The 26298-nt window shown below is 41.9% G+C and overlaps 2 protein-coding genes across 6 annotated transcripts in view; both read right to left on the reverse strand.

The window, feature by feature from the left end:
• The window catches only part of LOC112252020 (lysine-specific demethylase 4B-like), an 85095-nt gene extending 77188 nt beyond the window's left edge, over positions 1-7907 (reverse strand). For 4 of the 5 annotated variants that reach the window (XM_042322952.1, XM_042322954.1, XM_042322955.1 and 1 more), the window contains exons 1-4: positions 3326-3348; positions 1368-1699; positions 1001-1176; positions 491-605 (exon numbers count right to left, since the gene is read on the reverse strand). In XM_042322952.1, coding sequence (XP_042178886.1) covers positions 491-605; positions 1001-1176; positions 1368-1699; positions 3326-3341 — 639 coding nt within the window. In that variant the 5' untranslated portion in view covers positions 3342-3348. Of the gene's footprint in view, positions 1-490; positions 606-1000; positions 1177-1367; positions 1700-3325; positions 3349-7750 lie in introns of those variants that run through there. The other variant, XM_042322953.1, reaches the window with a different exon arrangement.
• A 982-nt stretch (positions 7908-8889) lies between these two features.
• Positions 8890-22065, reverse strand: uhrf1 (ubiquitin-like with PHD and ring finger domains 1). Its single transcript, XM_024422901.2, has 17 exons — positions 21908-22065; positions 20452-20614; positions 20084-20350; positions 19704-19852; positions 18555-18770; positions 18224-18339; positions 13674-13860; positions 13072-13195; positions 12793-12900; positions 12516-12620; positions 12246-12352; positions 11671-11833; positions 11385-11522; positions 11169-11289; positions 10795-10946; positions 10360-10458; positions 8890-10257 (listed from the first exon to the last, which is right to left on the reverse strand). The coding sequence occupies exons 2-17, from the start codon at positions 20602-20604 to the stop codon at positions 10111-10113; spliced, it is 2352 nt and encodes a 783-aa protein (XP_024278669.1). The 5' UTR covers positions 20605-20614; positions 21908-22065; the 3' UTR covers positions 8890-10110.
• Between the last annotated feature and the right edge of the window lie 4233 nt (positions 22066-26298).

The following is a 26298-nucleotide window of genomic DNA, read 5'->3' on the forward strand; positions in this document are numbered from 1 at the left end:
TATTTCTCATATTTGCATTTCATTTCTTTCACTAGCAAATGCGAGTGAACTGCTGCCATTTTAGAGCCCACTGAGCGTTCATCTTATGTTCCCTAACATGAACTTGAAACAATTAGTGTTTACCTTTCCACAACACACGGAGTCAAAAAGGGATTTGTTCGTGTTCACGTACAGCTGACAGTGGGCAAACTCAGTATGACAACAGGAGGGGCAGACATGGGGTAGCTAGTTTAACAATTATATTCATCTCCATGTCCGTTGATAAAAACTCTGTACATGTCTGTGTGTTGCAGCTCGAGAATTTGGATATTAGATTTACTCAGTGGATTTATTTTTTATGAAAAATATATGTATCAGCCCAATTTCATTTACGCGTACTTTTAACTCGGATCGTACATGGCCAGAGAATTGCGTATTTGGTACGCAAAATGCATGCATGTTCGCAGGTCTGCATGTCTAATAAGCAAGGCTTGTTCCTGGGCTGACTTACGGAGTCATAGATGGAGCCGCTGACGTCAGCCCCGTAGATTGGAGATACAAAGGTGAGGTTCTTCCAGTACTTCCTCTCCAGGTCGTCAAAGTCCTTGTGTCGGGGAGTGCAGTACCTGGGAGTGGAGGGGAGAGAGGTCTATAGTTCACCAGACAGATATTAAATGGGAAAGGCAGTGAAACAGGCGATGAAAAAGGCAACACAATAATATCAATGGAAAAGTGATAAATCAAAGGTTCACAATCGTACTGTGCCATTTGTAATGGTGTCAACTCTTCATAACTGTGGTAAACTAAATTGCTGTGATTGGGAAAGAAAACATTTTATATAAAACTTTTTTTTAAACTACAAAAAATGTTAAAAAAATTAACTGGGAGAATAAATTATTCTTTAGTTTTCACTGTGAAAAAAAACTGTCTCTGATCATAACAGTAATGTATCTTCCTCATTATTCTGAACGGGTCTCGATGGGTGTAGAATGTCTGGTAGCTGGGTGATGTGAGGTCCTACTTTCTGCTGTTGGCCAGTTGGCGGTACTCCCCCACAGTCATGGACTTCTTCTGGATGTTGTACTGGGTAAAGAGGCCTGACTGGCCCGTCACCACCTGCATGATGGGAGCAGGGATCGTCATCTCCTCAATGACGTCATATGACTTCCGTGGCTTCCAGCCCTTGGGGGGAATCACCTGCAAGAAGAAGGGCAGGATGGAGGGAGGAAATGTGAAAGTAGGTGAGTGAGAGAGGATGTGAGGGGGCGAGAGTGAAAGAAAGGGAAAAGAGACAACCGTGACCAAGTGAGATGGAGAGGCAATAACAATACAAGGATGAATTATTAGTGTTTGGCAATTTAAACTGAACTGTCCTGATGTGTGTGTACCTTCGCCAGGCCTGCGCGGTGTGCTCCTTGAGTCTCCATGTAGGCAATGTATTTGGCAAAGTCCTTGAATTCCTCCATGGTGGGCCGGAATGTCATGATCTTACAACCTGGATTCATTACTGGGACCGGAGCTGAATCTGCAGCTAGTTCTGGGGCTGTATCTGCTGTTAGCTCAGGGGCTAATTCTGGGACTGGAGCGGAATCTGCAGCTAGTTCTGGGGACATGTCTGGTGCAGGATCGTGGCCCATGTCTGGTGCAGGATCGTGGCCCATGTCTGGTGCAGGATCGTGGCCCATGTCTGGTGCTTCCAGCGACATGGTGGCAGGTAGAACTGGAAATAGAAAGGAATGACAGCAAATAAAAAAACAATACATTATTGTTTACCTTTATTTAACTAGGCAAGTCAGTTAAGAACACATTTTTATTTACAATGACGGCCTACCCCGACGACACTGGGCCAATTGTGCGCCGCCCTATGAGACTCCCAATCACGGCCGGATGTGATACAGCCTGGATTCTAACCAGGGACTGTAGTGACGTCTCTAGCACTGCCGTGTCTAAGACTGCTGCGCCCCCCGGGAGCCCAATAAGGCACTGACAGACCTGGGTTCATATGTATCTAGTCTCGAAAACCCCACCCTAGGTAACAGTGACTAGGGCACGGGTTGCCAAACGGCAAATGTTTCCGTTTATTACACATCAGCCTGACAGTACATTCAAAAGCATTTCAAACTGAAGGAAGTGTGGTTTTTGAAATGCATCAGAAAAGGTATTGAGACGTTCAGGCAATAATTTTGTAGGATTTTCTAGGTGGGGAAATAATAAATCAGTAGCTATGTGTCCTTGGCGACAGATTTTCATGTGAATATTCTAAAAGCTGCATAAATAACTTTTTTTTTAAATTACAAAATTAAACCAGATGCTTTTCCATCCAAATTGACTTGTTGCTGATAAAAGTTGCGTGATGACGTGGTGCAAAAAAAGAAAAAAAGATTTCCATCGCATTTTCAACTCTACTATAGGTTGTCACTAAACATGTTGCATTATTAATGTAATGGCGGCTGTTTAACGGGCTCATGACTAGGGCTGTCCTAGACAACAACAAAAATTATAGGTCGACCGAGAGCAATCGAAAGAACAGGTCGATATTTTTAAACGTGTATTTGACCATATAGACAGACGCTATGTATTTAAATAAAATCAACTATACTGGGAAAATATATCAAACGCAACATGTAAAGTGTTCGTCCCATGTTACATGAGCTGAAATAAAAAATGGCAGAAATGTTCCATACAAACAAAAAGCGTATTCATTTCAAATTCTGTGCACAAATGTGTTCACATCGCTGTTAGTGAGTATTTGCCAACAACCTAACAGGTGTGGCATATCAAGATGCTGATTAAACAGCATGATCATTACACAGGTGTGACTTGTTCTGGGGACAATAAAAGGCCACTCTAAAATGAGCAGTTTTGTTACAACACAATGCCACAGATATCTCAAGTTAAGGGAGTTTACAATTGGCATGCTGACTGCATGCATATCCACCAGAGCGGTTGCCAGAGAATGAGAATTTAATGTTAATTTATTTACCATGTTTTAGTGAATTTGGCAGTACATCCAACCGGCCTCACAACCGCAGACCACGTGTATGGAGTCGTGTGGACAAGCGGTTTGCGGATGTCAACGTTGTGAACAGAGTGCCCTATGTTGGCGGTGGTGTTATGGTATACGCCGGCATAAGTTACGTGCAATGAACACAGTTGCATTTTATCTATGGCAATTTAAATGCACAGAGATACCGTGATGAGTTCCTGAGGCCCATTGTCGCGCCATTAATCCGCCCACATCACCTCATGTTTCAGCATGATAATGCACAGCCACATGTCGCAAGGATCTGTACACAATTCCTGGAAGACGAAAATGTACCAGTTATTCAATGGCCCGCATACACACCAGACATGTCGCCCATTGAGCATGTTCGGGATCTTTTCTATCGACGTGTACGCCAGCATATTCCACTTCCTGACAATATCCAGCAACTTCGCACAGCCATTGAAGGAGTGGGACAACATTCCACAGGCCACAATCAACTGACTGATCAATGCAAATGAGATGTGTACCGCTGCATGAGGCAAAAGCTGTCTGTGACAAGCAGGTGCATATCCGTATTCCCAGGCAAGTGAAATACATAGAATAGGGCCTAATGATTTTTTGGGGGCAAATGACTGGATTTCCTTATGTACTAAGTCAGTAAAATCTTTGAAATTGTTGCGGTTATATTTTTGTTCAGAATGAATGCAGTAAACTTGTGCAACACGTTAGGACATAAAACTGATCGCGTTCTTCATTTCACTTGTCACATTATGAAGCTTACCTTAGTTCTCCAGAACGGTTGAGCCAGTCACGTGTTTGTTTGCAAATAGCACAAAGGGACACCGCGGGAGCAGAGTCCAGCTGTGTATTGACTTGGGTCGCGTTTTATATTGAAAGTCAACAGTTTTTTTGCTTCAATAAAAATAATTCAGGGACGTGCAACTATAGTTTTCCTTCATATAAAACAGTGCAAAACAATAAGTAGAAAATAGCTTCATTTTCATCAGATAACAGAAGTGCAACGCTATATGGTTGGAAGCCACACGAGTAAATAAGCTTAATGTTTTTGCATGGCCATCATATTGCTCATGTTTATCATAGAAATAATGTAGCAGGCTACATTTCCTAAAGGTTTTAAAAAATAATAATTTTAAAGGTAGTCTAATTTTACCAGAGAAAAGTAGGCTGGCTACACCAAGAAAAGTACAAGAGAAAAGTAGCTCCACTTCCTTCAGTCAGAGCGTTGTCTGCTGACAGAATGCCTGTTTGTGAATTTGCATCTGAGTGGAGAAATGCAACTGAAGCATGAAATTAGTCTGATGACGAGCAGAAATTACAAGAAGCATCTTAGAGCTGCGCTTCCAAACGCAGCAAGTTATTTATTATGCATTTTATTTTTATTGCGTGAAAAACATTTCTGCATTAACGCGACCCTTAAGTTTAACTTGATAGTTATCTAAGAAACTGACTGAAATAATGTGACGGGTATCATAGTGTTCGCTTTCTGAGGTGTTTGCGAAATTAATGCCCGTTGGATGAGTTGTGTACATCTGCCACTGCTTGATTTCCTTGCGTTTATTTCCTCTCTTCTAGCAGAGTGAAGGAAAAGCAGCCAACAAGTGCTGATTATATGTGGGAACTCCTTCAAGACGCCCTAGCGACTCCACACAGGCACCGCGATTACACATGCTGCTTCAGAGACAGTACAGTTCTTCCTTCAGACAAGCATGCGACAAAACTTTGTTCATTTGCACAATGTCTCGTTCACATTTGCTCGTTTAGGCTCATTAGCATTTTTAGATAGCAGCCTCCGTGGATATTCGATATTACGTATGCTAATTTTGTTAGCATTCTGGTAGACACCCAATAGACGTGTTAGCGGTTTTTGCGACCCTTGTGTAAATAAACCTGTAATACCGTAAATCCAGAGATGAGAAGGACCGTATGACAAATTCTGTTTCCCGCCGGGCCCTAATCAGGTTATTAAACAAGGACTCAAACTGGCAACAGGAGCAGGATCTGTCTTATTACTGTAGATATACTGTACCAGTCAAAATATTGGACAACTACTCATTCAAGGGGTTTCCTTTATTTTTCTTTTTTTTTCTACATTGTAGAATAAGACAAACTATGAAATAATACATATGGAATCATGTAGTAAGTGTTAAATCAAAATATTTTTGATTTTAGATTCTTCAAAGTAGCCACACTTTGCCTTGATGACAGCTTATCACACTCTTGGCATGCTCTCAACCAGCTTCACCTGGAAAGCTTTTCCAACTGTCTTGAAGGAGTTCCCACAAATAATGAGCACTTGTTGGCTGCTTTTCCTTCACTCTGCATTCCAAACCATTTCAATTGGGTTGAGGTCAGGTGATTGTGGAGGCCAGGTCATCTGATGCAGCACTCCATCACTATCCTTCTTGGTCAAATAGCCCTTACACAGCCTGGAGGTGTGTTGGGTTATTGTCCCGTTGAAAAAAAATGGTCCCACTAAGCACAAACCAGATGGGATGGCATATCACTGCAGAATGCTGTGGTATTCATGCTGGTTAACTGTGCTTTGAATTCTAAATAAGTCGGCAACAATGTCACCAGCAAAGCACCCCCACATCACACCACCTCCATGCTTCACGGTGGTGACTACATATGCAGAGATATGCAGAGATCATCCGTTCACCTACTCTGCGTCTCAAAGACACGGCGGTTGGAACCAAAAACCCCAGACCAAAATAAGACTTCCACGGGTCTAATGTCCATTGCTTGTGTTTCTTGGCCCAAGCAAGTCTCTCCTCCTTATTGGTGTCCTTTGGTAGTGGCTTCTATGCAGCAATTTGACCATGAAGGCCTGCTTCACTCAGTCTACTCTGAACAGTTGATGTTGAGATGTGTCTGTTACTTGAACTATGTGAAGAATTTATATGGACTGCAATTTCTGAAGCTGGTAACTAATGAACTTATCCTCTGCAGGTGAGGTAACTCTGGGACTTCCTGTGGTGGTCCTCGTGAGAGCCAGTTTCATCATAGTGCTTGATGGTTTTTGCGACTGCACTTAAAGCTCTTATAAACTTATAAAGCTCTTAAAATTTTCCAGATTGACTGACCTTCGTGTCTTAAAGTAATTATGGACTGTTCTTTCTCTGTTTATTTGAGCTGTTCTTGCCATAATGGACTTGGGTCTTTTACCAAATAGGGCTATCTTCTGTATACCCCCCTACCTTGTCACAACACAACTGATTGGCTCAAATGCATTAAGGAAAGAAATTCCACAAATGTACTTTTAACAAGGCACATCTGTTAATTGAAATGCATTCCAAGTGACTACCTCATGATCTGGTTGAGAGAATGCCAAACGTGTGCAAAGCTGGCAAAGGGTGGCTACTTTGAAGAATCTAAAATATATTTCAATTTGATTCCATGTGTTATTTCATAGTTTTGATGTCTTCACTATTATTTTACAATGTAAAAAACAGTAAAAACCCTGGAATGAGTACGTGTCCAAACTTTTGACTGGTACTAATATAATACCCAATGTTATTAGAAAAACATTTAAAATCCAATATCAAAAACACTGGTCTATCCTGTCAGTTCTTCACGCACTGATTTTATTGCCTACATTTTAGCATTTAAATTCTTACCTTATTTTACTTATTGTTTCACCTCTCCAAGGGTCTTTAAACTGAGTAATACATGTGTTCTTAAATTCACTCTTTTATACACTTCTGAGTGATACATAAAACTATGGCAGGACGCACGTAGACAGTATACAGCTGGCTTTGTCAAAAACAAAGACAGGGGAACTTAGCCAATATCTGACTAGCTACACAAACTGAAACTAGCAATTGTATTAGTACACTGATAAAACTGGTACATTGATCCCACTAGCTATTCACCATGCATTTTACCGTGTGGCTCAGTTGGTAGAGCATGGCACCTGTAACGCCAGGGGTGTGGGTTCGATTCCCATTGGGGACCAGTACCAACAAATAGGAAAATGTATGCACTCACTACTGTAAATCACTCTGGATAAGAGTGTCTGCTAAATTACTCAACTGTAAACTCACAGGAATAACGCTCAAAGTATTTGTAGCATTTCTAGCAAGTATTTCAAGGTAATGTTAGCAAGCACAAAGTGATTTTCGGCGCAGGTTAGGACAGCATTTTCGCTAACCATTTCCCCAACCTTAACCTCAGTATCCTAACCTGCTGCGTAATTTTTTCAAACCTGTTACGAAAAAGTAACTTAGGTAACGAAGTGTTTCGCAGCTAAACTAGTTACAGTAAGTTAATTGTTCGCCTGCAAGCGTATGCTGACCGTCGTGACACAGGCAGCTAGCAAGCAAACTCGATATTCAGAATTAACAGTAGCTACTAAGCTAGGAAAATAGTGCATGCTTTGGATCGATCAAAAAACGACTGTGTAACGTTAGTGTCACTTATGTCAGCACTGCATGCTAGCTATATGGGTGTCCGATGTATGCAATTAAAACTAGTTAAGTTAGCCCGCGCCTAGAAACGTGACGAAATGTTATGTAGTTAACGTAGCTAGTTAATAATAGTTGTAAGCGAACACCAATTTCAACTGTCGAGAATGGCCGTTTTGGGAGTTTTGACAGCCAGTCCTCCGCTCGCAGGCTGCCTTCCCCCACTCCATCCATACAAGTCAACAAAACAGGCACCGTCGCTGGCTAACTAGCTAGCTACAACTGTTTAGATCACATCGGAAATAACACGTATCTAGGTGCATTTGAGCCCCCCCAAAAAAAGCAAATCATTCAACATTACCTCCTGCAGCAAAATATGTTCCTTTTCTTTATTTCACTCAATCGATGTTTCACGTTTTATAAAATCCACACACGATCGATTATCTTTTAGAGCTTTAGCTAGCTGGTTGCATACAGGAGAGCTAGGCCTCACGCCTCCTTCACGACGTTTCAGCTCAGTGATTGGCCAGATTAGGTTTGTAGGCGTTCACTGGATGCGTTCTGTGGATTTGTTTGGATGACCTCGTTGATAGATTGCTATATGAACCAATAAGGCAGAACGAACTGGGCAGCACATTTTCCGGTTGTGAAAAGGGTTAACCTCCAGGAAGCGTCATTTTACGATATCAAAACGAAAATGGTTCCAAGATTGGGGTCGTCACTAGTTACCCCAGCCACAAAGTCATAAACCCCGCCTCTTTCTACAATCTATTTTCCTAATATCGGATTTCAAACCTAATCTTAACCCTAAATTTGAACACAATGCTAACCGTATGGCTAACGCTTAAAATAGAAAACCAACAAGCAAATTGTTTTCATATTTTTACGAAAGCAAACTGACTTTGTGTCTGTGGTAACTAGTGGAAACAACCAAAATGGGAACTTGTACTACAGAAGTCCTCGGAACTGTTTTATTTTAAGGAATGTTCTGTTGATCCAAATGTGGCCATGTTCTTAGAAACAGTGTAGTATACTTTGCAACAAAGAAATACGTGTAAATGTTCTAATAACCAAAACCAATAACATGGATTTCAGGCAATGCTTGCTCAAAAAAATGTAACATGAGGCCGTATATTAAATATGATTTCCAATGTATGGTGGTACCGGTTAGTTGAGGCAATATGTACATAGCTAAGAGTAGCAGCCGTGTAAAAACGGGAGGGGGAGGGGGCAGTGCAAATAGTCTGGGTAGCCGTTTGATTAGACAGGAGTTTTATGGCTTGGGGGTACAAGCTGTTTAGAAGCTTACAGTGCTGTAGCAGAGAGAACAGTCTATGGCTAGGGTGACTGGAGTCAATTTAAGTGTTTCAAATACATTCTAAAATGGACATACATAAATATCTGCACATTTTATTCTTACAAGACTGGTCATAAAACTGACACCTAGGACAAAAAGGCACCATTACATCCTTTGTTAGCGAAAAAGTAACATTTCAAATTTCCATTTTATAAAAAGGTTTATTGGAAAATTCTGCACTTGGTAAAAACATGTGCAAGCAAGTAACTTCTAATACTACATATCAAAAAACAATTCTAAAAATATACAATTTTAGAAAATATACATTTCCAGTTTATGCAAATTTGAGGTATTACTAACATCTGCAGCCACTGGCATTCATTTTGCAATACTGGAAAAGAACAAGCAGAAACATAAAACTGAGCAAAATTTCAATTCTGGGTCTTATATTTCCTGTTGAACCACCAGAGAAAAGTTTAACAGAGCTAGGTGTTTTACGTGTTCTATAGCCCTGCCTTGAATCAAAAGCATTTTGTGGGACACCTAAACAGAAATTGTGCACAACAGTAAAGGTTACACATGACATCTTTGGGCTTGTTCAGAAACAGTGTGCTTCGACAGCAGTTAAAGGATTAAGGTGACGTACATTTGACAATTAACAAGGGATAATTATGACAATAAATTGGAACAAAAGTCAATAATTGTATAGATTAGTGAAAGGTATAGATTCCCCTCAAATTAATCAAATGTTCACTAACTCCAGATTACACATGGGAAAATAAATGTTAAAAAAACTTTTGTAAAAAAAGAGTAATAAACACACAAAACAACGAGTACATTTGTTACTGAAATGACCCTCACAGCCACCATGACAAGTAATTTCTATAAACATTTAAAAAATAACTTGGGGGCGAGGGGGGTTGCAATATCAAATCCATACCGACACTTAAAATAAAATAGTTTAAATGGGGTCGCTAACAGATTTCAGTTGTGCTTCGCTTAAGAAAAACATGAGTTCAGGCCAGTTCTATTGGACATCAAACTTAGAATAAAATACATTCAATAAGGGAGTGTTTCCTAAATAAAAGTGTATGCAATTGATTAACATGTGTTTTTTTTGTTAGAGCAGATAGACATGTGCTTGAAGGAATTAGACTTGTGTATTAATTTTGGCAGTTCAAGTTAAAATGCATTGTTAACAGAAGAACATTAATGTTACAGATACATTTGATCAAGGCAGTTTAATTACATCAACTACAGTTAATGACATAGGACCAGAGAAGAGGGGGTGGCATTTCGCCAAACAGACAGTGTTACATTTGTAAAATATATTAGGAAAAGTTATTATTTGTCTTTACTGAAATGCTTAACTTCCCTCATAGTTCATGTTGTCTCCATGCTCGTCAAGCATGTGGAACAAGTTATCACCGTCCACTGCTGTATCCTGGGAAGAACTGGTTGAGAATGGCTTGGAGGGGATTGTTGACAGTCATTGGGTTGTTTTTCCCCAGATCGTGCCTACATGCCGGGCATGAGTACACCTCTGCCTTGAAAGACCGCTGAAGGCATTCCTATAAAAAGGAAAAGTGCAACTTTCAATCTTTTGTCTACTTTTCTTGCTCTCAAAATGGACAAAGGCAAAATGTCAAAGCTAGCAAAGAAGATAAACTTACCCTGCAGACATTGTGTTGGCACTCAGTGGTGATAGGTTGAAAGACCACTTCCTGGCAGCATATACATGAGAAGACTTCCTCAACTTTGTTCAGGAATTTCTGGGAAAGCAAAAGTAAACTGTTAAGTACCTAGTATCCAAACCCATGGTGAGGAGAATGACATGGAAAAGCAGAAGCTGCAAAACCAAGTCATGTTACACATTCTAATGCTTTCTATCAGCCCTTCAATGGACATAGCATAAAGACAATGCTCAGTCCACCACCAGTGATGACAATCAAAAGATAAAGCATTAACATCAATGCTTGCCTGGTTTTAAAGCTTCAGATGTTCATATCAAGAGTCATTGGCTTTGCATTAGTCTCATTGAGAAAGGATGACATTTTATCTGGATAAGGGTAAATAAATTAATCCCAATGGTGTGAAATCTGACGTACCGGGCCAAGGGCCAGAGACTCCATGGCTTCACCCCACAGCTTCCTGTTGGACTCGTCACCCTTGACCCAAGCCTTCTGTTCTTTGGTCAGTTTATAAGCCTCAACTTTCATCTTCTTGGGAGTTCCCTTGGTTGGTGACAACTTCTCTTCAGCTACAAAAGAGGTTAGGCCAGGTAGCATAAGGATACAGAAGGTTGGGAGAAAAAGATGGACACCCATTTAGAACTTACTCCAGGGTCAATACCACTCGTGATTGTAAAAGTGAGAAGTGTTCATTAACCATTTGCACCTGTATTCTGTTGGAAATTTGAATGCTACCAATTTATTTTGTGTGGCTATAGCTAATTCTGCAGCTACTTTGACAAAGTACCCACCATTAGACTGAGACTTTCTCTTCCGCTTTCCTTTGGTGGGTGTTTCAGTCACCTCATTTTCCTTCTTGTTTTCCTTCTCCTTCTCCTTGGCAGTCTGGGCCTCCAGATAGCCCTCAGGATACTACAAAATATCAAAAGGATGTAGACTCATCAAAACAAGTTATAGAAAGGCATAGTGGCCCGAGCTGCAGTTAAAAGGATAATCTGTGCGTCTACCTGCATTGTGAGTCCCAGTTTCTTGATGCGTTCCTTGCCATCCCTGGTCCATGGCGCTGGCTCGTCGTCGTTTCGTTTGAGCAGGTACCTCCAGACCAGGAAGCCGGACTTGCCTTTCTCTGGCCAGTATTTCACCACCTGGAAGAGATGAGTGAATTTGTTCAGTCAACATGGAACCACAGGACAAGACAAAGTATGCAGGCTTGTGAATTGCTACGGGTGTAACAATACACAGTATTTTCATTTTGAAATTCAACATCCTCATTTCACGCCTGGGCATTCCCACCTTGTAGATGCCGTCGTATCTGTTGCCGTCTTCAGGGCTGAACTTGCTATGCTTGCGGCCCTTGGAGCTGCGCACCACCCTGACCGGCTTGCCTGCCTTCCAGTCTTTGGCCTCGGCCCCGTCCTTCTCGTTCACCGACGCGTTGCAGTTCAGAGCCAGAGCTCTGGGTCATACAAGCAAATGAGGATTGGGTCATTCAAACGATAATCAAATTGTGGATGGCAGTGAATAATCCACTCAAAATACATTACAGACAGTTTAAACAGCAAATAAGATGTCCTACTTGAATAATACTGAATACAATAAAAGGTGAATTGTTAGAACAGGTCATGATTGTTAAAAACAGTCAACCTAAAGCTCGAGGCAAAGACATGCAAAGCCCAGGCTTCCACTAAATTCCAACCTCATTCAAACCACTATCACACAGAGCGTTAATAGTGGCATGGGGAAAGTTGTGCTGGTCTGATGAATACATGTAGGAGAAGAGGAAACATACAACACTTCACTGTAGCACAGATATGGAGACCAGGGGAGGTAGACCAGCACCAGTGGGTGTTTTCTGTGCAGAGACTTACCTGTTCATATTGGTGAGCTTCTGATCACACGACTGTTCGGCTGTCCTCTTGTTGCCAGACAGGTCTCGTCCTCCTGAGCCGGTGTAGGTGAACTCGTTGCCATTATCCTGGGAACCAATTGAAAACCAGAATTTGCACAGTGACTTCTAATGCTTAAGGTGTTCACAGCATTCCGTTACATCTAGTCACTTAATCTCCCATTTACTTTTTTAACTATGTACATTATGGGCACATGTAGTAAAGGAAAAATATGGAAGAGAGCCTATGTACCTGGTCGTCTTCATAACCCCCTGCCAGCACTAGGGAGTAAGATCCATCGTTGCTCCTCCCATGGATCCCAGCTACATGTGGCCTGTGGCAACCAGACTCACTCACCTGTACACAGTGCTTAATGTCAGAGAACAACCTACTAGGACCGACAGCCATCGCAACAAACCTTAAGGGGTTCATTCAATCAAATCCACATTCACCACCCACATGACTCCCTTTGACAGTTACTGCAGTTGTGACTTTCCTTTCCAGCCTGTTGCAAACAGAAGTGACTCACCTGGACCCTGAACTTCCAAATACTTCCAACGGGGACGCCAGGGACTGGGCCGTAGTGGTTTGAGGGCACGATGGTGCACTGCTTGCTGCGGCCGACACAAGCCATGCCCTGATAGGAGAAGAGGTCGTGTAAAAACACTTGTGTATACACAGTTTACTAAACTAACAACAAAAAGTTCAGAAGGGTAACTGGGTGTATGATGTCTCAGGACCCATCATTACACCTCTGCTATTTCACTAAGAGGTAGATCCACCCATCAACATTCCTCAATGTGCTTACCTTTCCCCAGTCTCGCTGGCTGGTTGAGCTAGCGGACGCCATCTTGGATTTCTTCTTGCTGTCCTTGAGTTTCTCTCCTGCTAGGACCACTTCACTGACATCGTTGCGGCACTCGGGACAATACCTAGATAAATAGAGGTTAGAGCAAGCAGGGAATAGGACATCAAAAATGCAGTATAAAGCCACTGCATGGCTCGTGTAGTGTTAATATGGGCATGGAGAATGTTGTTCTGGTCTGCTGAATACATGTCGGAGAGAAGACAACTCCCCCAATGCAGAGGTTACAGACCACACTTCACTGTAGCACAGATATGGAGACCAAGGGGAGCAACACCAGCACCGGTGGGTGTTCTCTGTGCAGAGACTTTTTTCTTCCAAGTAATTTGGACAGTACAGCTCACAGTAGAAAGAAACTAATGATTAATACTAAATTCAAATTTGCCAAATAAACAGCCTGAAATCACATCAAACTCCATTTAGAAACATGCTTCAAGTGCCATCTGAATCAATGGCATGACTAAGACAGTCACAAAAGCAGCTCTAGAAGGGGGCACTGGCCAGACAGACTGCCAGCACAGACATCAGTACTGTAGTATACTTACCAGTCATCATCATCGGGGAGGCTGGTCAGTGGGGGGTTAAGGCAGTAGATGTGGAAGGCCATGTCACACTCGTCACACAGCAGCTGCTTGTCAGGGTCCTGCTTCACACCGCAAACGTGGCAGTTGCACCAGCGGCAGTTCTTTTTGAGGTCATCTTTGCAGTGTTTGCACTCGGGTCCGTTTGACCCTGGAGTAAAAACAGGAGCGAAGACAATGTCAGCCCGTTGACTTGTAAACGTCAAGATGAGTACTGTAAACCCTTCAGTAGGAGATGCATGTGTGTGTGTGTGTGTACTGGGAATATTTAAGATGAATAAAGTTCATATTTAATTAAAAATAATTCACAATGCTTAGCATATCCACACGCTTCCCCTTTCTGCAACACACAAGATTTCCAGTGTTCTGTTTGTGACAGTGATGTGTGTTGGGGTTGATGGTCACTAGACTTGATACTGAATGTTATGGGTTGTTCTCATATCATCTGATAGTGATTGACGTCAGTTACTGAAGGCACAAGGACACACTGAATGTTATAGTATTGATGACATTATGAACAACGTGATTCTGTAGCAGCTTACAAAGTCACAGTATTGTTTTAACTTCATACAAGCCTCTCAGGCTGATGTTTAGAGAACATTTGATACCGTCTGATTAGACCAGGGCTCACCAACCCTGTTCCTGGAGTTACCCTCCTGTAGGTTGTAACTAACATGATTCAGCTTATAAACCAGGTAATTATTAGAAATCAGGTAGGCTTGATAATGGTTGGAGTGAAAACCTACAGGACTGTAGCTCTCCAGGAACAGGGTTAGAGAGCCCTGTATTAGACTAAAGGGCCTGTCTCTAAGAGGCCAGTGAGATATTTTCTATGCTATTGAAGGAATTTCCCTAAATTCTAGTATTAAACTGGGTTCATCTTTGATTGAAATTATCAAATGCTCTCCTTTTTCGTTTGCCTGGCAATTCCAGTTACAACCAGTGTTTTGGATGAATCTGCACAAGCAAACTAAATATGCTCAGTCAGCACTTTGTAAAAAAAAAACTAAGAACATATTGATTTGTGCAGCCATCATAACTAAAAATGAATCTCGTGCTGGATAGCGAAGCATGTCAAGATTAATCCCAGTCTCTATGGTAACAATAGTATGTGTATGCATCTGCCTCCAACATTGAACTATAACCTAATTTCAGCCTGCAGAACATTTGCAACTCTGCATGTGATTTACATGTATCCTAATCCTTCATGAAAATCAGGCTGATAAATGCACGGACCCTACACGAGAACAGACTAAACACGTAGGCCATTTGTGACAAAATAGAATACTGCGCTATCACTGCATCTGTGTATTGAGTGCAGGTCAATTATTTACACCAGTGTATAAAATGTGTTGATACTTCAATTTACAAACGGATGCTGGCACTAAGACTGCACTCAACAAGCTGTATAAGGCCATAAGCAAACAAAAATAAATTACCGCCCAGACGCGGTGCTCCTAGTGGCCGGGGACTTTAATGCAGGCAAACTTCAACCCTTTTTACCCCATTGCTACCCGCATGTCACATGTGCAACCAGGGAAAAGAAAATCCTAGACCACCTTTACTCCAAACACAGACGCATACAAAGCTCTCCATCACGCAAATCTGACCATAATTCTATCCTCCCGATTTGTGCTTAAAAGCAATAATTAAAGCAGGAAGTACCAGTGACTCGCTCAATACGGAAACAGTCAGCTGATGCGGATGCTACACTTTAGGAACGTTTTGCTAGCACATACTGGAATATGTTACGAGATTCATCCAATGGCTTTGGATGCCCCCTCAGTCACCGGCTTCATCAATGAGTACGTCGACGACGTCGTCCCCAGTGACCGTACGTACATATTCCAACCAGAAGCCATGGATTACAGGGAACATCCGCACCGAGCTAAAAGGTTAGAGCCGCCGCTTTCAAGGAGCGGGACACTAATCCGGAACTAGATGAACCATCAAACAGGCAAAGTGTCAATACAGGACTAAGATTGAATTCCCCTTACACTGGCTCTGACGCTTGTTGGATGTGGCAAGGCTTGCAAACTATTATAGATTACAAAGAGAAACCCAGCCACGAGCTGCCCATTGACACGAGCCTACCAGACGAGCTAAATGCCTTTTATGCTTGTTTGAGGCAAGCAACACTGAAGCATACATGAGCACCAGCTGTTCCGGACGACTGTGTGATAACGCTCTCGGTAGCCGATGTGAGTAAGACTTTTAAAACGGGTCAACATTCAAAGCCACAGGGCCAGATGCATTACCAGGACATGTTCTCAAAGCATGCGTGGACTAACTGGCAAGCATCTTCGCTGACATTTTCAACCTCTCCCTGTCCGAGTCTAATACCAACATGTTTCAAGCGCCCCGTAGCACTCACGTCAGTAGCCATGAAGTGCTTTGAAAGGCTGGTCATGGCTCACAACACCATCATTACAGAAACCCGAGATCCACATACCACCCCAACAGATGACACAATCTTCCTTTCCCACCTGGACAAATGGAATACCTATGTGAGAATGCTGTTCATTGACTACAGTTCAGCATTCAACACCACAGTGCCCACAAAGCTCATGACTAAGCTAAGGACCCTGGGACTAAACACCTCCCTCTGCAACTGGATCCTGGACTTCCTGACAGGCCTCCCCCAGGTGGTAAGGGTACGCAGCAACACATTCGCCACGCTGATCCTCAACACAGGGGCGTGTATTTAATCCCCTCCTGTACTCCCTGTTCACCCACGACTGCGTTGCCAAACAATTCCAACACCATCATTAAGTTTGCTGACGACAACAGTAAGCCTGATCACCGACAACGAGACAGCCTACAGGGAGGACGTCAGAGACCTGGCCGTGTGGTGCCAGGACAACAACCTCACCCTCAATGTGAGCAAGACAAAGTAGAAGATCGTGGACAACAGGAAAAGGGAGAGCCGACATCACCTTTTCCCCCCCAGGAGACTGAAAAGATTTGGCATGGGTCCCCAGATTCTCAAAAAGATCTACAGCTGCACCATTGAGAGCATCCTGACCAGTTGCATCACCACCTGGTATGGCAACTGCTCGGCATCCAACCGAGGTCCTCTACTCCGATACTTAAATCGACACTTTTTTTTTATTAACCTTTATTTTACTAGGCAAGTCAGTTAAGAACAAATTCTTATTTTCAATGACGGCCTAGGAACAGTGGGTTAACTGCCTGTTCAGGGGCAGAACAACAGATTTGTACCTTGTCAGCTCGGGGATTTGAACTTGCAACCTTCCGGTTACTAGTCCAATGCTCTAACCACTAGGCTACACTGCCGCCCCAAAAACGGTCAACCGAATAGTTTGTAGTCAGACCGTGGTTCTCCTCTGGAGTGCGCGAGCAGTGTGGGTGCAATGATTGCAAAATAAATTTACACACGTTTTCAATGTTCTTAACACCTCCGGTTTGGCCATGTTGTAAGGCACTACAGGGGGTAGTGCGTACAGCCCAGTTCATCCCTGGACCTATATACTAGGGGGTGTCAGAGGAAGGCCCAAAAACTTGTCAAAGACTCCAGTCACCCAAGTCAGAATGTTTTCTCTGCTACCACACAGCAAGCGGTACCGGAACGCCAAGTCTAGGACCAAAAGGCTCCTTAACAGCTTCTACCCCCAAGCCACAAGACTGCTGAATATTTAATCAAATGGCCACCCGGACTATTTACATTGACACTCCCCCTTTGATTTTGTACACTGCTACTACTCAAGGTTATTACCCATACCTACATGTACAAAATTACCTCAACTAACCTATACCACCACACATTGACTCGGTATCAGTACCCCCTGTATATAGCCTCGTTATTGTGTCACTTTTATTTTATAAATATAACTCTTAAACTGAATTATTTTATTTATTTATTTAATTTAACTAGGCAAGTCAGTTAAGAACAAATTCTTATTGACAAAGACAACGCTGAACCAATTGTGCACCGCCCTATGGGACTCCCAATCACAGACTGTTGTGATACAGCCTGGAATTGAACCACGGTCTGTAGTGATGCCTCCAGCAGTGAGATGCAGTGCCTTAGACCCCTGCACCGTTCAGGACAATTGAGACTAAGCATTTCACAGTAATGTCTACACTGGTTGTATTCGGCACATGTGACAAATAATAACTATCCTACTGTGTATGTGGTTTCAGTCGCCTCAAAAGCTCATCAGGGGTGTATACATTAGTCAGATTCTGGTGCAAAACATTTGGCACAGTAGCAAAACAAACAAGTTATTGGACAAATCCAGGTAGGTCCCTTAAGGGTGCGGAAGGAAGCCTAGTGCGTTGGGCCAGTAACCAAAAGGTTGCTAGATCGAATCCCCGAGCTGACAAGATAAAAATCTGTCCTTCTGCCCCTGAACAAGGCAATTAACCCACTGTTCCTAGGCCGTCACTGCAAATATTTATTTGCCTAGTTAAATAAAAAAATATATAGTTTTGTTCCGTTTGCTCTGTAGTGAATACAGCCGATGAAATCCAGCTAAACAGCTCCAACTTACTTTTCAATGGACTGTCAGATCCAACTCCAGATTCATCCAATGCTCCAGGCTCCTCGATTTTGTAAATTTCAGTCAAGAACATGATCCTACAGTCATTGAGAGAGTCACCAGCATCCCTGAAATAAAACACAAGCTCTTCGGATACCCGTCATGGTACTACTGTGCAAACAAAATGCTATACATGGCCAATGGAAAACTATGACATCAACATAATACAAAAGTGCAATCTATACCGTGTAGATAATATAAAACAAGTAATCAATTATGCTATGAGAGACAATGTACTCTCCTTTTGTTTATTAAAGCAGAGACGAACAGGACCAATTATTACCCGAGCAGTATTTTGGTGTAGATCTCGTGCAGGGTGCGTGTCTCCCGCTTCCTCTGGATCTGGGCATCGTACCAGTAGCCACGCTCCTTGGGTTCGTCGGGGTTGAAGTTGACCATGACCACCATGCCCACCTCTAGCTGGTGCCACTGGTAGACAGTGCGAGCACGCGGGCGCACATCCTTGGAATGCAGCAGCACCACACCATTCTCTGGGTAGCTAGAGAGACCACACAGAGGCGGTGTCAGTATTCAGCTCAGATGCACACGGCAGGTGCTTCCTACATAATGGGGCTTTTGTAAGCTGATTGACATATCTGATAGAACAGAAGCAGCCCAAAGTAGTGTTTGAATTCTGAGGGACTTGATTGCTGGGGGCACATTGGAGTAATACAAATCGTTAATTTCAAATGTTCCTCTGGTTTTTACACACTGGCAGGCAAAACAATGTGGCATGGTAGTGTACAAATTATCAAGCACAGATATTTGTAATTCGTTTGCCAATTGTCGTGTTATGGAATTGCCTCCCTCATGTCTGCATTGTTTTGACAATATGCATATCACCTACAATTTGTCCTGTGGGCTTTTTTTTATACTGTTTTTTTTATTTTACATGTAGGCCTACATGAAAAACAGATTTGAATATTATTCCAATGTTGGCTCTCTGATCCAATTCTGATAAGTAATTGTTTGATATTGTGCAATGATTAACTTGTTTTTTTAATTTACTTGTCCATTTGTACTACTTAAATCTATATTGTCATCCAACAAATATATATTTTTTTTAAATGTCCCAGACAAGAGTTAATGTCGAGCCCTGTGAAGTGTGCACTCGTTCACTACTTCACACAAAATCTAAAAGCATTACATGGGTGGAGACCTGGGCTAGTGAGAGTAACACAAAATGTCTTATACCAGTCATTTCCTTTAAAAATCAGTAAAGGGAAGCGAACAAGTGCACCTTTTGGGAGGAAGGAGAGATAATTGGGACATGGCCAATCAATTTCCCCATTGGTCCACCTCTTTACTAAACGGCAATAAGTTCCACATGAACACATGTTTTCTATACATGTTTGTAGAGGTTAACATTCAACAGTGAGGCATGACCTATCCATCCGATCTTTAAATATAAAATACTCGATAAAATGCTCACTCTTCATATTTGACATGGTAGTGAATAACTTCCTCTTCGCTGGGTTTCGTGTCAGAGCCCTCCTCTCCAGATGTCTTTGTAACGTTCACAATTTGGGCCTCAAACCAGGCACCCATGTTCAAGTCTCTGGCATCAACAAATTCGTTAATCTGTGGGGGAAATTACAAAGTTGATAGACACTGCTGAATTAACTATTTTTTAAACTTATGTTTTGCAAACTTCAAATTAAGACTAGCTATTATATTCCACCCCAATTCAATAACTCCAAAATATTAACGCAAATGCCATTTTTGATTTTAAGTTAAAAGCATAATTTCACCCCATCAAGTGATACCAGTACAGAAAATACTAGGGCTTTTAGAGATCCGCCCTGTGTTTACCTTGTAACAGCCAAAGCCGGGGTCGACCAGGTCTGGCAAGTCGGTTTGGGTGGAGGTGCCAGCTGCCTGCACCTCAGCCTCCCCGTGGGTGGAGCTCTTGTCTGACTCACTCTGCGCAGAGCTACAGCCAGAGTCAGAGTCGGACAGCTCGGCCTCTTTGTCCTTGCTTTTGAGGACAGCAGCAGGGGGCGCGGCTTGTCTAACAAGCAGCTGCACTATGTCGTTCAAACCCACGTTGTAATCAAAGATTGTGTGGCCGTCCTCCATCTGGGACCAGAAACAGAACATATTCATTCAGACATGATTACTAAGGACCCCAGCAACACGGTTGTAACGGAATTAAATAGGAAAGTATCCATCTGCCCCACCTGCTTTCCCCGGTAGAAAAGCCTCTGCTTCTCTGGGTCAACCTTAAAGAGTTCCAAGATCTTGAGGCGCAGCTCGTCCACCTTGGTAAGTTTGGACAGGGAGTCGATCCGATGGGTCTCCTTGCCATCCATGGTGCGCACTTGAATCCACATTGCAGCTGCCCTGTGCAAAGGGGAGCCAAACTGGGAGTTAATGGCAGCATTGCATCATCTGAGCTTCAAAAGCAGCACTATTCAATGTTTTTCTCCAACTTTCCTTTGAGTATTACTGTGCCAACTATTGATCAAGTGGATCAATCATTCATTATTTATTTGAATAAATACTTCCCCAAATCCCATTCAATGACTGGGGGATTATTCAACCAACATGCCATGCTGATTTTAACAGTGCGGGAAACTGGGTGAGTAAGCCACTCCTACCCTTTTAAATGCAGCTATTGCGACCTCATCCTGGCGCGAAGGCAGCGCTTGTATCAAACAACGTGGCTTCGCTTCCTGACAATGTTCCAAGCGCACATATTTGACCGGCTCAAAACTTGAATAGAATTGCTATGGTAGACAGTATGAAATAAATATATATAATTCGTTTTATTTTACATTAGCTAGCGAAGCTTTGTGTTCAGCTGAGAGGAGGCTGGTTCTATCGGGTCAGCTGGGATGAGTTACACATTGTTGTGGCAGTAACGACTACTATTACTATACTTGACCAGTTACATAGACTTACTATTGTTGGCTTGTTAGCTTGCTACACAAACGAATCAAACAATATTGGGAAACAATTGACAAGCACCTAGCTATTTTAATTGACCAACTAAAAAAAAAACATTTTAAATCAGGTAATTTAATGTAATAATTAGCGAGCTATGATTAAAAAAAACGCGCAGTTTCGTTCTCGGCTGGTGGACAAGTAACGTTAACTAACATTAAATAAACAAGTTCGGTCATATTCAGCCGTCGTAAACAAACATTTTTTTTTGCAATAGCTAACGTTAAGCAAGCATCTTAGTAAATTAGAACTAACTAGCTAAGAAGTCATACTAACGTTGGTTAACAGCGAATGTAAATGGGATTAGCCATTGAAATGTTGTAACTAACTATAGACAACGTTATCAGCCACCATAGTAACAGATACTGATAGTAACGTTAATCGACAGTGACAACACACCACGTTACATTAGCCTAGCTAGCTAGTTAACGTTAGCTACAACATCAACTAATACGTTGTAGTTGCTACAATTTAGCTAACCAAAGGAAATATTATCTTTACATTGAAAACACACGGACACGTACACCTAGCTTGTGAGTTACCATGCAAACTGTCGAGTGAAATTATAATATTAATAATTCACTATCAAAAGTTAACTGGTTGGAATGAGGCAATCACTGTACCAAGTTAGCTAGGCAACTTTCCAAAAAAAAAAATGTAAACTTGACCAAAGAAGAAACATTACGTTACCTGTTTTTCTTCTTTTCTTTTCTTACAAATGCAAATAATTATATGACGTTTATTAAACTGTGAAAAACGTAATCCTATACTTCTAGATCAAACGCACAACTCTTCTGTAGACTGTTTTTAGAGGACTCAATCAATACGACTCCTTCAACCAGTGAATGTCGCCGCCTTCTTTCCGCTATTGGCTATTACCATTTTGAATTTCTCTCTGGTGGGCTGTAATTCCTGTCAATCAAAACTGTGAGCGGAGCTTAGCCTCAGCCCGCGAAACTAGGGTCTCGCTGGCCTTCCCTCTTCCGAGGATTTTGGCGCGAGATTGATTGTACGGTCAATTGTTTTATTACTCAACCACAGAAACAGATCTGTGATCTACAAACTTTTAACACAACCTTATGCCTGCGACATGACAGATCGACAGCAAACGTTTGTCAAATGTATCTATGTGATTTCTTCAAACTGAAAAAACGACTTTCTCATAGCAAACTTGATGGTTACAGCCATGTCCTGCCAGAGCGTGATGTTGTGCATCCAGTGTTCCTGTCCTGTTGTTCAGTTTGGCGGGAGAATATAATGCCAAGTGTGAACAAAATAACATAAAACCTCCTGTTTTTGTTCACAGTTAAAGGAAAACCTCCCGATGCCCTAAATAATGTTTTGTATTCATGCCTCTCATCCAACCCAGCACCAAAACTATTCATTCCTTGTTTTAAAGGACAGCACCCTGCTTCAAACGCCATTGTCCATCTTACCACAACAGCGTGATAGCGTGGGTTCTTCTATGGATTTTATATGGCGGTTGGTAACTAACTTTAAGGTGCATTTACCATCAACAACTGGACTGGAGTGTGGACCAAAGACGAGGAAGGTTTTTTTTTTTTTTTAAATCATACCCATTATTCTCATCTCCCTAAGGAAACGAAATACATAATTAAAAACTACATCCCCTGAAGATTTTCTCAGCAGTTCACTTAAGCTTGGCTCTTCAACACCATTACTTAATTCTAATAACAGACTCTGCCTTTCCCTCCCATATTGCTGCCTCTGAAATATGTTCCACTGTCTCCACATTGATCACACCTCCCAGTTGGATGTTTTCCTTCCAATTTCAATTTGCTGTTGAGCTTTGTGTGTCCCAGTCTCAGCTTAATGACACTTTCCTACCTGAGAACCTCCTTGCCTCCACCTTTTCCCACAAAACTTGCCATTTGTTTTTAAACACTGTTCTTATATATATTGTCTGCTCCGAGACACAAATTAATTTAAGCTCATCAGTGCTGCACAGGAGTCAGACTACCCTGTGAGGCCTCACCTCCAACCACTCTGCAGCCAAGAGTATGGCCAGCAACTCCAATGTGTGAACTGTGAGGATTTATGTCTATGCTCTATAACCCACTACTATACCACGTAAGATTGAATTGATTGAACAGCAGTGTGTGTGTGTGTGTGTGTGTGTGTGTGTGTGTGTGTGTGTGTGTGTGTGTGTGTGTGTGTGTGTGTGTGTGTGTGTGAAGGACTGAGCAACATGCTGAGACTGCTGCATGTTGCAAAACTGTAGATAACAGCCCAGCAGATGCTTTGTCCTTGTGTTTGTATGTGACAATATTGAGCACATGCTGTGACTTGCTGTTTCTTAAAAAGTTGTGATTAATCAGGTACAGGGAGGGGAGGCTCATCACAAGGTTTGATTGAATTAGAAAATACTGAATAACACAATAACAGATAACGGGAACTGAGTAGTTGCAGTAACTAGGGAATGGCACCAGAACAGTGAGAATCTATACATCGACAGAGGGTGGACTCCAAGAAGCGCCAAGAGATTAGGACTAGTCTGAGTGCCTGCGATAGGCTGAGCAAAGTCTAAACTACGCTCAGCCTCTGCTGTGATAGGCCAACAGACGGGTTGGAACTATGTCTATCACAGTATAAGAAGAACTGTTTACGTACATCCTGTCAGTTCTCTGTTTGCCCTGTGAGGTGGGACAGAGAGCCAGTATATACGAAAATTGCATTTACCACTTATTGCTTAGCTAATAAAAAATACAGAGCATACAATCGGTGACTCAGTGTCATTCTTATCCTGATACCAGATTCGAATTGACGCAACCCTAACACACCCATAATGATCCTTATCAGCACCATAATCAAAAGAAACCCCATGTGAAATGCAAATGAGCAGCGTTGTTTGCCTTAGTATATAGCAAAACGAGATGTGGATCAAACCACAATTTAGGAGTGTAAACCTAAGCATTTTGAGCGGTTCTGGGTCTGTAAACCGTCTGGCATCTTGTCCAGCAGACCCTACGGTAGCATCCTCTGCTACAGACTCTACGACAGACCCTCCGAGGAGCAGGTCCCTCGAGGTTGGATTCGGACTCACCCTATACAAGTGGAAACAAGGAATGTTTAAATTCATAGGGTTCAATACACATAGTAGGTTGACAATAAATGTGGCTCCATTCACAGTTGTTTCAGAGTCCCGCAATAAGAGCTACAACGCTAATGTTCTCTGGGTGTCACTGAGTAGACTGATACCCCATGTCATTAATCCACAATCCAAAGGTAATTGTCCCCTAATGCAATTCTAAAGTCTAATACATCCAGTGTGATTTCAACAGATTGCCCATACCAGTTTGGCTCAGGTCCAATGACTATGCACTTGAGAGGGAAAGAAGTTGGTCCATCCTAGAAATGTTTTAGAGCAATATATTATATACAATTTAGCAAACGCTTTTTAACGACTTACAGTCATGCGTGAATACATTTTTATGTATGGCTGGTCCCGGGAATCAAACCCACTATCCTGGCGTTGCAATGCTCTACCAAGATCTATGGCAAGGTTATGAATGCTTTGTGAAGCCTCAATTTAATATGATATATAAGGCCTTTATTAAGTGGCGCTTATGTCATCACTTATTAAGTGCAGGTTTATGTAATATTTGACATAGTGGGTTATGTCAAATTTGACATGGGTAGTTATGTCACACAGTTATGTCACATTAATGAACCCTATATAAAGCATGATATATGGTTATAGATGATTTGTGACATAGTTGTGTAGTGTTTATGAAGCCTTTATAAGCTGCATGTCATTTAAAGCGGGACCATTTTTTTGTTATGTTTTTTTTCGAGAAAATCATAATTATTCACTTTCTTTCACATACTTTGAAGATTATTTGTTGCTGTAAAACAAAAGCTTAACCCTGTGAGATGAAAACATGTTATTACCCTTCAGAAATACGTGCAATAGGCCTCTGATTATCATTTGTAGAACAATATTCTGGAAACGTTGCAAAATGCAACATTGGGCTTCAATAGTAGAAAAAAATGTGTGGTAAGAAAACTGAGAAATTATATTAAAATCACATCAAAATGGATCAAAAACATTTGACCACTGCAAATGTTAGTATGTCTTTCCCCTGTCTTTGTAATTGTCTACACCCCCCTCCAGGTGTCGCCCATGTTCCCCATTATCCCCAGTGTATTTATACCCGAGTTCTCTGTTTGTCTGTTGCCAGTTTTTGTCTCGTCAAGCCTACCAGTGGTTTTCCTGTCATTCTCTAGTTCCTGGTTTTGACCATTCTGCCTGCCCTGAGCCTGTCTGCTGTTCTGTACCTTTCGCACTCTGCTCTGGATTACTGACCTCTGCATGCCCTTGACCTGTCGTTTGACTGCCCCCCTGTTTTTGTAATTTACTTTTTTTACTTAGAAACTGTATGATTCTAGGTCTTCGCCTGAGCCTTGACAGAGTGGACAGATTTCCAATGTTTGAGGCTACTGAAGCCACAATAATCATACTGACACACAACAAATACTTCTAAGAGATGCATGTGGGTCTAAGGAGATGCATAATACAGTGTTTTTTATTTATTTTTCGGACCTGTACGGGGTACAATTTAGGAAATGTATTTTTGCAATGTTGGGTCTCAGTGTTAAGTCACTTGCTCTTGTTCATAAATGTTGAGAAATTATTTTGTCAATACAAGGAGTGTATACATTAATTTTATTTCCTTTCATGTGTCATTATACATGCATCATCCCGCAGTAATAGTAATAGGCATCACAAAATAATTGAGAGGTTCAGTAATATTATGAAGTGTCACAGATTCTGTTTAATTTGAGTGTTGTTTCCTTCGGTTATCCCTGGAGGGCTCCCTTACCTTGTTTTCCAGGTTACCCTGATTATTTCTTATTGGTTTCACCTGTGTTTAATTATGTTCTCTGTTCACATGGTTGCCTGGTTATTTAGGTTCCTCAGTTGGCCTGTATCATTGCTATGGTCTCATGTTTTGTTAGTGTGCTCTTGTGCTGTTGCCTTGTTTCATTTTAGAGTCTAAGTAGAAGTTCTGGATTTACCCCTACCTCTGCGCATGGGTTTGAGTTCGTACAAGCATTAT

This window comes from Oncorhynchus tshawytscha, linkage group LG06 (genome assembly GCF_018296145.1).
Source record: "Oncorhynchus tshawytscha isolate Ot180627B linkage group LG06, Otsh_v2.0, whole genome shotgun sequence".
Taxonomy (NCBI): domain Eukaryota; kingdom Metazoa; phylum Chordata; class Actinopteri; order Salmoniformes; family Salmonidae; genus Oncorhynchus; species Oncorhynchus tshawytscha.